This window comes from Trichomycterus rosablanca, chromosome 22 (genome assembly GCF_030014385.1).
Source record: "Trichomycterus rosablanca isolate fTriRos1 chromosome 22, fTriRos1.hap1, whole genome shotgun sequence".
NCBI lineage: Eukaryota > Metazoa > Chordata > Actinopteri > Siluriformes > Trichomycteridae > Trichomycterus > Trichomycterus rosablanca.
The window spans coordinates 1,172,137-1,184,790 of NC_086009.1; the positions used below are offsets into that span (position 1 = coordinate 1,172,137).

The 12,654-nt window shown below is 43.7% G+C and overlaps 2 protein-coding genes across 2 annotated transcripts; both read right to left on the reverse strand.

Moving 5' to 3' along the window:
- Positions 1-277: 277 nt before the first annotated feature.
- rpl27 (ribosomal protein L27) lies at positions 278-4,502 on the reverse strand. The gene is made up of 5 exons (XM_062984986.1): positions 4,400-4,502; positions 2,901-2,983; positions 2,353-2,522; positions 615-725; positions 278-364 (listed from the first exon to the last, which is right to left on the reverse strand). The coding sequence occupies exons 2-5, from the start codon at positions 2,979-2,981 to the stop codon at positions 316-318; spliced, it is 411 nt and encodes a 136-aa protein (XP_062841056.1). The 5' UTR covers positions 2,982-2,983; positions 4,400-4,502; the 3' UTR covers positions 278-315.
- A 1,465-nt stretch (positions 4,503-5,967) lies between these two features.
- rundc1 (RUN domain containing 1) lies at positions 5,968-12,379 on the reverse strand. Its single transcript, XM_062984947.1, has 5 exons — positions 11,907-12,379; positions 10,429-10,587; positions 9,252-9,450; positions 9,074-9,169; positions 5,968-8,408 (listed from the first exon to the last, which is right to left on the reverse strand). The coding sequence occupies exons 1-5, from the start codon at positions 12,258-12,260 to the stop codon at positions 7,519-7,521; spliced, it is 1,698 nt and encodes a 565-aa protein (XP_062841017.1). The 5' UTR covers positions 12,261-12,379; the 3' UTR covers positions 5,968-7,518.
- Between the last annotated feature and the right edge of the window lie 275 nt (positions 12,380-12,654).

Here is a 12,654-nt window from a genome sequence, read left to right on the forward strand (position 1 = left end):
CACAACTCACCTCTGCAAACACGTGCAAAGCAGCAAGATGCCCAGGAAAGAAACACGCCAACGTCTAATCAGACTGAGGATTATTCACCAATTGGCTTTTTTTCTTAAATGGACACAGTCAGTGACAACACTTAAACTCCAAACTTCAAGACTTGGGAGTGATGGGCTGGCATATTAGCCTGCTGCCAATGAATTCATTACTGTTCAACATTTCACATTTTTACTCATTTCATTTTCAAAGTACTTAAGCAAAGAAACAAAACAAGCAAAGCATTAGGACTTTTTTACACATTTATTAGAGAAACCATTGACAGTCTAGAATCGGAGCTTCTGGAAGAACCACTTGTTCTTTCCGGTCTTGTATCTGTGGAAAAAGCAAATAAACAGTCGTTAGATACCAAACCAAGCTGCCACATTTATTCTAACATACTGTCCATACAGATTCTGTTCAGAAGGAGCTGAGGCTCTTAAATGGCAATAGTAGAGCCGAGATTCAGACATGAGTTGTGTACATTTGCATTCCTGATACAAGCTTATATAGTTAATATGATTCCTGGTCCAGATCTGATCACTAGACCACATATAGACTACTGTAAGGACTGGAAGACACACACCTCTCCTCAAACTTGACCTTGGCTTCCCTCCTGGCTTTGCGCTTCAGAGCTGGATCCCTGAACACGTCCTTGTTGACGATGGTTTTGTCCAGGGGAATGTCAACCGAGTACCTATAAAGAGCCAAAAAAAAAAAAAATATCAGTTAGGTCATTTATTACACGAGCCACATATTCTTTTTTTGTATTACATAAGGTTTGTTCATAAATATTTATTAGGATTTTAACGTCATGTTTTACACTTTGGTTCTATTCATGACAGGACAGGTAGTTACTGCTCACACAAGATCAGTTCATGTTTTTAATATTAAACACATTAAAGTCAAAGTCAATTTTATATCTTCAATTAACCTCACTTGTACGTTTTTGGACTGTGGCAGGAAACCGGAGCACCCGGAGGAAACCCACACAGACACGGGGAGAACATGCAAACTTCACACAGAAAGGACCTGGCCTGCTCTACCAACACTAAATCCAATCCAGGAATAATTTGTTAATAGTCTCTATGTATTCATAACTAGATTTTTCAGCTTGTTGCCCAAATTGCTGATCACTTTTTGCCAGTGGCCAGTGGTTTCTGAACCAAGCTGACCTTTGCTTGGCATCAATGAAGCTAAATCACCAGCTTTAACTGTAAAGGAGTGACGGCCGGTCGCTTTGTCGTGTCGGCGGTGTGAACACGGCTGGGTATTTGCCGCGATTTCAATCATTGGCCGGGGGGACTTGGATCGCATCCCCTGTGGATTAGGGGTAACATCAGATCAGTAAACTATAGAGCTAAATTAAACCACATCAAAAACCTCACATTTACACACCATAACAATAAAATCCAACTATAATATGTATAGTGTTTCAGCATTTTAGCTTTGACATTTTTTTACCAAATAAAAGCTTAACACAGCTTTGCTTCGGTGTAGCTGAATTGCACAACTAGTTTTGCACCATATACAGTAAAATCGAATTAACAAGTTGATCTGAACCTCTAGGAAAGCTACTACGTGACTTACTGCAGGTAGTACAAACAGACAGGACAATAATTCACGTCCACTGTCTGAATGAGACATGACTGAACAGGAAAATTTTATGAATTTGGGAGATGAGGCAGCGACCAGGTAAAAATCTAAACTGCAAAACGTGCAGAACTCGAACAGTTCACACAAGCGACTGAACTTATCAAACCTTCACACCTATCAAACCTTCATCTTTCAGTATCACGATACAAGCTGCACACAAACGTCCATCTATTCTACTGACCCTTTCAAACTGAATCCTTCTGTCCACACCACACAAACCAGTTCCGATCAAACAATTACAGCTGAAAACCTTTAACAACAACTAACGGACGTATAAAGGACGCGAGTAACCCGAGAACACGGCCGGGTTTATCAACAGCCCTTATGATTCACTCTCGTCCTGTATACGTACCCAGAAATATGAAATTCATCTCTTTCCTCAACACGATTATAAAACTAAAGGTGGTATTTTAATAAGCTATTCAAGTAAACAAATTTACGACGGGTCTTATTTAAGGCTCGTCCTGCATTCGTTTAATAAACTTCAATGTAAACACATTGTGTGTTTATCTCATCAATAACAGCTTATTTTTGAATGTAAATAAAAACATCATACACTTCTGGCTTTTTTTTGGTCACTTTGGTTTAGAAGGTTCCAGGTTTAGGACCGACTGGACCTGCACTGAGCGCCAAATCCTGAAGCGGCAAAGTACGGCTCTACTACGTACCTGGTTGGCATCAGGTGGTTGTAGTTGAACACTTTGACGAAGGCCTTGATCTTGGACCTCTTGGCAACCTTCTTCTTGCCCATGGTGGTGGTGACTTTGCGGGGGTAGCGGTCAATTCCGGAGACCAGGGCGTGGCTGTACTGGCGGTCAGCGGTGCCATCGTCAATGTTCTAGAAACAAGATATAAAAGAAAATGTAAATAACACTAACAAATATACACACACACAGCAGGCACTTTTATCCAACAGCAAGGGGCCTTGATTAGGGGCCCGTCAGTAATTATTTGTTTTTTTTCTGTCCTTTCATGTGTGTGTGCTTTTATATTATATTTCCCCTTTTTTGGAGACGCTCCTGCCAATTTAGGAAAGCAGCAGACTGTCACACACCAGCCTCATCTTCTCACCCGTCAGAAGCTCAACCGTGCAGGCGCCTCAACCAGCCACAGTTGACACCACAACTGAGGCTCGAATTCAAATCACCGAGGTGGTGGCTGTTTTATCATTTATAAAACCACTAGAATGTATTTTGAGAATTTTCTTTTCACTCACCTTGACGATGACAGCTTTGCGTCCGGCGTAACGTCCAGCCAGGACCATCACCACCTTACCGGGTTTCATGAACTTGCCCATGTCTACATAAAGAAAAAGAAGACAAGATTAAAGAAGAAGCAAGGTGGTGAAGCTATCTAACAGAAACATTAAGATACAGCACAAAAAATCAAGCAGCTTTATCAGAAATGCTTTACGACTTTACGAATATAACTTAATAACAGGAGGAACTAGTAATAGGCATTGTAGCCTAGCTGTTAAGGTACTGGACTAGTAATCAAAAGGACACCGGTTCAAGCCTCACCACTGCCAGGTTGACACTGCTGGGCCCTTAAACAAGGCCCCTAACCCTCAATTGCTTAGACAGTATGCTGCCACAGTACGGTAAGTCGCTTTGAATAAAAGCGCCTGCAAAATGCCGTAAATGTAAATGTAATGACGCTCCCATACGATCATTAACTTGTTGACAACCTATAACTTCTACAATTACAAAATATTCATTTAATGTTAGTGATGACAACTTCTCAGTGCTCTTATAAACAGGGCTAGTTTAACAAGACAAATATAAATATAGCATATGATTCCAGACAAACATTTTCGGCATTTAGCAGAAGCGGCTTACAGTGCTGTGACAGTATACAGTCTAAGCAATTGTGGGTAAAGGGCTTAACAGTGGCAACCTGACAGTGGTGGGGCTTGAACCAGCAACCTTCTGATTACTAGTACAGTCCTGTCCTACGAGCTTTACATCAGTATGAACTTTCCTCTAAGGTGACTGCTGGGATTTCTTCCCAGCCTTGGCATGACACCACTTCTCCATGTGGTATAAATAGGATGCAGCCAGACTAGCCCTATTTATATGGACACAAATCCGTACCTCTGATCAACTTATAAAGTTTTATGATTAATTACTGTTCTGTGCTGAGGTTTATAAAACGAAGTGACTTCCAAACACCTAATTACAGATAGAAAATCCCAAGACTGCAGCCGTATGAACCAAAACAAGCAAAATATCTCAAGACAGTTGTACACACATGCAAAAAACACACATTACATACATCTAGAATAAAAGTAAAATATAAAGATCATACAGTAAACGTGTGTATATAAGCTGATCTATACGTTAGCATTGTTAGCTACTTGGCTAACCAGCTTTAGCTAAACGAAACAACACATATATGCAATTCTTTAAGGAACCGTTTACTATAAACACAAGCTATTATAAGTTAAATCACTGATATCAGGTCGCATTTGTAGTAAATAAATAATGTACACGCTGTTTCTGTAACCAGCCGCCATGATCAACACCAGAACAGACCGATACAAGAAACAGCGCTACTTTAATGTTTCATTTCTAACAAAAATAGCGCCACGTTGAGACAAATAAGCGCCCAGAGTTCAAGATAAACACTTTCAGTTTGTTATTAACATATAAAACGATAGAATAAGTTGATATAACAGTGGATGGAGGCAGATTATTTATATGAAGTAAAACTTACTTAAGGGTCGCTATGGCCGACGTTAACAGGAAAGGAAGTTGGCAGAGCTCGCGCGACCCTTGACGCCAATCGAGTTGACGTCATATCCGTCTTCTCTGTGTGTACGATATATAACTAGCTCCGTTTTCAGGTAAAAACGTTCTTAATAAGAAACTAATTCAGTCCGTTATGCTTATTCCACGTCTTTTTCATTGTATTATCATAGTTTTTATAAACAGCTATCAAATTCTACGCTGCGGTAACGTTGTGATATTACCGCTGATTGTAGTCCAAGTTTGGTCTAAAAACTACATTTCCCATAATCCCACATTCCAGTTTGTAGTTTCAAACCCGTGGACAAGATGTGAATGCAAAATTTTAGCTTTTTAAGAATCAGATATAACATTTTAGAATTAATAAGACAGTAATTTAGTCCGTTCTGTTTATTCCAAGCCATTTGCATTGTTTTAATTTATCATATTATTATAGTATTTATAAACAGCTGTCAAATTCTACCTTAAGGTAACGTTGTGGTGCGATATTGCCGCTGATTGTAGTCCAACCTTGGTCTAAAAACTTTCCAGTTTGTAGTTTCAAGCCCGTGGATAAGATGTGAATGCTAAAATCCACCCTTAAACTGCACTTTAATAATAATCAGCTTTTAAAAATCAGATATAAAGTTTTAGAATATTTTTTTTTGCATGGGATGCTAAAGACAACCTAAACAAAAATGGCACTCAGTTGACACAGCAATAAATCACGCTAGCCCAGTGCCACTGGGATTCAGGGTCCGAATCATCAGTGGTGCTATCGGCCAGTCTGCTGTCTGAATAGACATGATTGGCTATGTCTGGGAAGGGGGATGGCCAAGGCCCCACAATAGATTGGAGTCATTTCTGCGGTGCATTACGATCAGTAATTCCGGGGAAACCAGACCCCACCGCAATCCTGACCTCTTTGTAGGACATTTTAGGAAATATGTGCACTTTTAGCCGGAAGTGCATTTGTACTATCAGTCAAGGTTCCAATTTCACCCACAGGTGTGTAATGAGGTTAAGAAGTAAGAGCTCAGCAGGCCTGCAGTTTCTCCATACCAACCTCATCAGATTCTGTCCATATGGACGTCACTTTATGCACAGAAGCACAGTCCTGCTGAAACAGGCATATACACCTGTTAGCAATCATTTCAAGTGGTGTCCACATACTTATGGCATATAGAGTCTGGTTGGGGTTCAGCTTGAGGTGATGAGCTGACATCTATGATATGATGTGAGCTACATTTAAAAAAAAATCTTAATTTAAGAAGCCTGTCTGTATGACAATGAATATCAAACATTTTCTGCATTTAGCAGACATTTTTATCCAAAGCAACTTACAATTATGACTGAACACAATTTTCAGGGTTAAGGGCCTTGCTCAGGGGCCCAACAGTGGCAACTTGGTGGTGAGGCTTGAACCAGCAACCTTTTGATTACTAGTCCAGTACCTTAACCACTGAGCTATCACTGCCCTACATATAATATAAATCATTTGATTATAATTTTATTATAACATTCTTATTTGAATAAAATCAGACGTTCACACAGAAGTTGCCTGTAGGTTTATTATCTTTAAGGTCCTCATCTCTTAAAATCAACAAAATATATTAAATAAACACACATTTATTAAATACATGTGAACAGAAAACTTCCCTCGAACCCCTTCATTAACAATTCAAAGATCTGAGATCTACATAATTTTATCTCAAAGAAAAAAAAACACAAATCTAATAATAATAACAACAAGAACTAAAAATTGAAATTGAAATGATTTATTTTGACAGCAGTGATGCAAAAACTAACGTGACACTAAAGCAGATTCACAAGTTGGTAAAAGTGCAAAAAAAGTGCAACAAAACTAAACAAGAACTAAAAAATCAAGAGCTCAGCGTGTCATATCATCAAGTCCTATATTTACAGTAAAAGTCAAATGTTTTCAGACACCCTCGACTGTCTTGGGTTTTTAAAGACGTCCAAATCTTTTAATCTGCTGGACCACAAATACACATTAACGGGACGTCTGACGAGCCCACAGTCGGGTGTCTGAATACTTTTGGCCATACAGTGTAGTGAAATACTAAATACAAGCTAGCAGGGCACAGTAGTGTGGATTGTACATTCAGGACTCATCAGTTTCAAAAATATAAAGCATTTGTTGACGGTACGAGTGAAGCAAAACGTCCTCTGATTTCCTCCAACTTTACAAATAACAACATTATTCCTGCACGTTTGAATCGACCTGCTATAAAACACACACACACACACACACACACACACACCAGAAAGAAAGGCGTATCACACATGCGCCAAGTGTCAGAAGGTTAATGATGAACCTATAAATCCTCTATAAATTTCTCTTTGAATTTATTTCTCCAGCACCCGCCCTCAGTGTACATGCGCCACTTATGGATGCACATTTACAGCGCTACAGTCCTACCTTTTATTTAAATGCACTTATATTACCCGAACCACAAACGCTGAGGCTGTTCGGTGTCGGTATGGAGCGGGACTGCATGATAATCTCTGCACATGTGGATATTTTGGATATCATGCTCCAGTATAAAGCTAGAAATCTGCTCATCATGGTGGCAGAAGTGCCCCAATTCATGGGGTTGCAATTCCAGGCTGGGCTCACACGGTCATTGCATGAACCTAGATACTGGACGGGACCGAGGGGGGTATCAGTGCACCCTTAGGTGCAGTTCCCAAGCCCAGATAAATAGGCGGAATGCTTTAGGAAGGGCATCCGGATGAGGATCGAGGAATGGAAACCTGAGGTACACTGGGAGAACATGTCAAACTACGCTCATAATTGACGGCAAGGACGACGCCCGGGACCATGATGCACTCCAGCATTGATTAGATTTTTTACTTGATTTTAAATGATTGGCAGCCACTTCGCTGTGCCGCCCCACAGCCGGTCATCAAGTGTCCAGGAGATTGAGGATTACCCATAATGCACCACGAATGTGTGTATAGCGCATAGAGAAGGCTGCACGTAGCCTTATTTAGATTCATTTCAGCACACGTTAGTGTATTTTCGGATAATAAGGACGCTTGGATGCAACCTCCATCTCCACGGAGACCGAGGGAAGAACGCCCTCAGAACGCGTCCTTGATGTTTTTGAGCTGCCGGACGGCCAGATCCACCGGGAGGTCGAACTTCAGGTGGCTGAGGCGGCCCAGGATCTTGAGCGCGCCCTCGAAGCCGGTCTGAGCCATGTAGCTCCAGGGCTGGTAGTGGGCGTGGATCAGAGTCCCCGCCTTGCACACCAGGTTGATCCAGGACACCAGCCTCTGCTCGTTGAGCGCCAGGCACACCAGCGCCTTGAACTCGGAGTCGGCGCCGCGCTTGTACCGCCCGTGTTCCCTCAGCACGCCGTGCACGGCCCACAGGAGCGAGTTCTTGGGCGTCACGACCGCGGACCGAGTCCCGACCGGCAGGCTGAACGACTGCGCCAGCTGGCGGGCGGGCGACTCGGCGAAGGCGGGGCCGTTCTTGGCGTGGTAGTACTTAACGAAGAGCTCCCAGGGGTGCAGCGAGTGCGGCCGCGCGGACGCGGAGAACGGCAGCAGGCAGGAGATGGGTGCCAGCACCACGCTCATGCCCTCGGACGGGGCGTACAGGCCGTGGGCGAGGAGGTCCCGGAGCGCCAGGGCCAGATCCTTCCTCACCGCAACCGTGAGCTCGTGCCGGGGTCCCGACATGGCCGTGGGAGACGCCGGGGACGCGTAGCTCACCACGGGGACGTCCTGACCGAAGGCGTGCTGGAGACGAGAGGCGAGGAGGCGCACGCGCTCCACCGCCCCTTCGAGCCTGTTCAGCAGGGGGCCGTAATCCGGCGGCACGTCCGCCGAGGGCCACGCGTTCGGAGGCACCGCGCCGGCCGTACATCCCAGCTGGCTCAGGACGAAGATCTGCAGCACCGCCACCGCCCGCTGGATCAGGCGCAGACCGTTGGCACGCAGCTGCTGAGCGCGCTCAGGGTCCACTGCGACACAACAAAGGGCGAGGGGGCAGGACACATTAAAAAAACATCAAATACACAATTAAAACATCTAAATTTAGAAATCTGACCACCAACCCACACCCCCCCTGCAGCTATAACAGCCTCCACTCTTATAGCAAGGCATTCTATGAGATTTTAGCAGGTCTGTGCCCATTAAAACAAAAGATTATTTGGAAAATCAGGCACTGATGTTGGATGGAAGGGCCTGGCTCACGATCAACGTTCCGATTCATCCCAAATAGAGTTCATGGCTCTGCGCAGACCACTAAACTCGTCAAACCACGTCTTTATGGACCGTGTTTGTGTTCGCTTTCACCCAATCACCCACCCACAGGAGCCTGTATAAGTCCTAGTATCATCTGATTAAACCTTATTTCGGAACATTCTTCATCTTTTTGTATAGAATTGAGACATATCCAATTCCCCAGCACATTCGTGGCCTACGTTTCATGCACAGCACATGGCGGAGGGGGCGTGCGCTAGCCTTTGGCTCTTTTCGGGCAGTGGGGGTGTCGTAGACGTGGGAAATGTTCGAGTTTGAATCTCAGCTGTGCTACCAGCCGGTCGGGCGTCTACGCAGACTCTGATTGGCTACGACTGGACTGAGTAAAAATGAGGGAAAAGACGCTTAATTAAAACCAGTATACCTTGCTTCATGCCATTGTGGGTTGGGGGTTTGGGTCCTGCTGCTTGAGGCTGCTGGCCGCTCGCTCTGTCCGACAGCAGGGGGTTCCCCACCTCATCTGTGAGGAGAACAACATCAGGTCAGTAGAGAATCATTAGCGCTGATATTAGCGGTGTGGTCCAGGCGGCGCGCGTCCTCACCCTGTATGAAGTTGATGAACATTTCTAGGTCCCTGATCTGGGTCTTGAGCTGATCCACCAGCTGCTCCTTCACCCGGGCGGGGTTGACGATCTGCGCGATGGCGGCGTCCACGCGGCCCCGCAGCTCCTCGGGGGTCAGGTTCCCGATGTCCTCGTTCAGGTTCACGTCCAGCTTCTTGATCAGCTCGTCTATGATGACCTGCCTCGGCACGGCAGCGGGAGAAAAAAGATCCAACGTTTTTATTGATCAATTTGATAGTATTTTGTTCATATAAACACATGTACACACACTTTCCTATTAATGAGACTTTAATGCTTAACGGCCTGACAGTATCTCATGCAATGCTGTCTAAGAGTCTGTGTGAAAACCTGGTGACCCGCCCTGCTCCCCTACTACCTACCTGATCAGCTGCCTCAGTAGAGAGGATTCTAATAACACATGGAACTCATAAGGCAGATTATTTAGACGCTCTACTTCAGCTTACCAAACTAACACCCGACCAGCTGAGGCACCAGCTAACGTCTCCCTCCGTGTACCGGAAACGCTTAAACCGTCCCTGACGCCCCAATTTACAAATAAACGACACTCGTGTAATTACACCTTTATACAGATTAAACATCAATTAAAATTTATTTACATTTAAAAGGAACTCCGTTGGTTGCTCCTCACTGATTCGTCCGCCACGTTTGACGTTTCTGTGAGAAGAGTCGTGTTGCACTGAATGCTGGGATTGATCTTCAGCGCTGAGGAGGCGTCGGACGCTCCCTCGTCATTCAGTCAGATCATCACTCAGAATTAAGGCGCCTCATTGGGAGCATTTTAAGGGATCTAAGAATTTAGACACGCCCTCTTCTCGGGAGTGTAGGACGATGTAAAATGCGGTTTCTGGCTTTGACCTACACTGACTGAAATTTCTCTGGTTTCCCTGAATCTGTTCACAACTTTATGTACGGTAGATGGTGAAAGACGTCAATTATGTCCAATCGTAAAATTGACAAATGCAAAATAGGTGAGCCACGCCCCATCATCTCCGATGGATCCTCCTTTTATACCCCAATTCACCCGCTTATTGTGTTTCAAAACGACGTGACTGGAATTTTCTAAAGTTCGAGTTCTAGGCTAATGATGCTCGTCTTTAGATAAATAAAGGAGAGACGTGATTGGACGGTTCGTTACCTTTTGCCTCTCCATGACGACAGACTGGGGGAGAGAGTCGTAGCTGCCCTCCTGGTAGGCGAAATGCTCCAGATCATCCAGCTGAGTCTTCAACTGAACAATCAGCTCCTTCTGCTTCTCCCTCTGAGCCTCCAGACGCTCCCGTTTCTCCCTCTCAGTCTGTCACATGTACAGTAAATTATTATACGCTATACATCATATACATCATATACATCCTACACACGAGTAACAGGGGGGGGGGGGGGAGTTTAGGGAGACTAACTGTGTTCGAGCTGCTCCGTTTTTCATTTACAGCTACATTAACAAAGCAGAAACAATTGAAACTGGACGTTGTACTGTAACTGCAACATGGTTTAAACACGTCTTTAGCCTGTGACATGCTATAATATCTCATTTAGGAATTCATTCTGGCTTTAAAGGCTTAGCAAATGCATCTGACGTCCAGAAACCAAACCAAAGTTATACATGCTTTCACAAACACTACAAAAATCATTAAATATTAGTACTGTATTAATACTCACCAGTTCATCCTGTTAAGAAAGCATGTAGCAGAGACAGAATAAAGGTAAAACGTTCTATCATCAAGCTTTTCATAAACAATCAGATTTACTTTTGTTCTGTTTCTGAAAGCTGTGAATTGCATGAAGCATTTTTATTTCTGTTTTAACTATAGCACATGCTTAAATCTACATGAACGTTACTGCTACTCTTGGTCTTGTCTTAGTCTCATTTACTCTGAATCTTGGTATTGTCTTGGCGCCATTGATTATGAATCTTGATCTTTTCCTGGTTTCAGTATTTATGTTTCATGGTTTAGATCTTGGTTTTAACCCATAACGTTTTAATAATAATAATAATAATAATCCATTTTATTTATGGCGCCTTTTAAAACACTCAAGGACACCTTACAAAAGCATTTGATATTTTCTTGATGTCTCCGTTCAGCTGGATGTTGGTCTTGATTAGTACGTGTCCTGATCATGTTTAAGTTTTAGTGTTGATCTCTGTTAGTGTTGGTCTTGGTCTGAACTTGTACGGGTCTTTTGGTCCTGGTATAGATCTCAGTCTGGACCAGTTACCTTGATGTTCTTGTCTTAGTTTCAGTTATTATGAATCTTGGTCTCAGTTATTGTGGTTCATGGTTTGGATCTCAGTTGATTTCTATCTTGGTTTTAACCTATAGACGTTTCGGTATTTTTGTGTTTATAGTTAGTACAGTATAGTTAGTATGGTCTTGGTGATGTCATGCTTCAGTTGAAATTGATTTTAGTCTTAATTAGTACTTATCTTGTTCATGTTTAAGTTTTTGTTAGTATGGTTTGGTCTAAATTTGTACCGGTCTTTTGGTACTGGTATAGACCTCAGTCTGGACCAGTTACTCTGAAGGTCTTGTCTAGGCTCCAGTCAGTACTACAACACACCCATGTGCACCTGTACGTCAGGTGTACCTGAATAAATGGTAAATATAAATAGTTTACCGAGTTGTGTGAGTGCTGAGCCCGGGTACCGAGCACATGCGGGCATCCCTTGAAGGCGAACTCCTCCAGCTCCTGCAGCATCTGCTCCCGGTCGTGCTGCTCACTCTGCCCGTGAACGATCTGCTTCAGGCGGAACTGAACCTGAGCGAAGTGCGAGGTGAGAGCCAGCAGGGACGAGTGCAGCTGCTCCTGCTCCTCCTCCAGCCGCCGCAGCCGGGCCGTCATCTCCGCGTCTCCGCCCGGACTGCGGCTCCGGTTCTGCTCCTCATCCTCCTCCGGGTTAGAGACCGCACCGACCGGGGCCCAGCGCTCCCCAGCCTCCGGGTCCGGGCCCACCGCCTCCTCCGTCCACATACGGCTCACAGCTCACTTTACTAAACAATAAACGTAAATATCAGATTTATTTACTTCATATGTTCGGGTTTATTTCTCATGTCGGCGCATATTCAGCTGCAGGTGTAACGCCATCTTGAAGGCTGTTATAAACTACAGTAATCCGAAACATTGCAACGAAGCAAATAAAGATCTTTAACGCATGCGCACTTTAGTGAAAACAGTGACAGAAACGACGTTGTTAATCCGTATGTTATACAAATCAGCAAAATGGGTTGTCAATGCGGATCGGTTTAGGATTGGATAGAAAGTAATGACGTTCAAGAAATTGCGGTTTAGGATTGGATGGTAATGTTGACGTCATGTTAAGACTTAAATTATTAAATAATTTAAAAAAATAAACATATTTTCAGAT

Coding starts and splice junctions, on each gene's coding strand:
- rpl27 (XM_062984986.1), bottom strand. CDS start 2,981: ATGGGCAAGTTCATGAAACCCGGTAAGGTGGTGATGGTCCTGGCTGGA. Junction 2,523..2,900: donor GCAAAGCTGTCATCGTCAAG/GTGAGTGAAAAG, acceptor TCTTGTTTCTAG/AACATTGACGATGGCACCGC. Junction 726..2,352: donor AACCACCTGATGCCAACCAG/GTACGTAGTAGA, acceptor GGCTCTTTATAG/GTACTCGGTTGACATTCCCC.
- rundc1 (XM_062984947.1), bottom strand. CDS start 12,260: ATGTGGACGGAGGAGGCGGTGGGCCCGGACCCGGAGGCTGGGGAGCGC. Junction 10,588..11,906: donor CTCAGCACTCACACAACTCG/GTAAACTATTTA, acceptor TACATGTGACAG/ACTGAGAGGGAGAAACGGGA. Junction 8,409..9,073: donor CCACAATGGCATGAAGCAAG/GTATACTGGTTT, acceptor GTTGTGTCGCAG/TGGACCCTGAGCGCGCTCAG.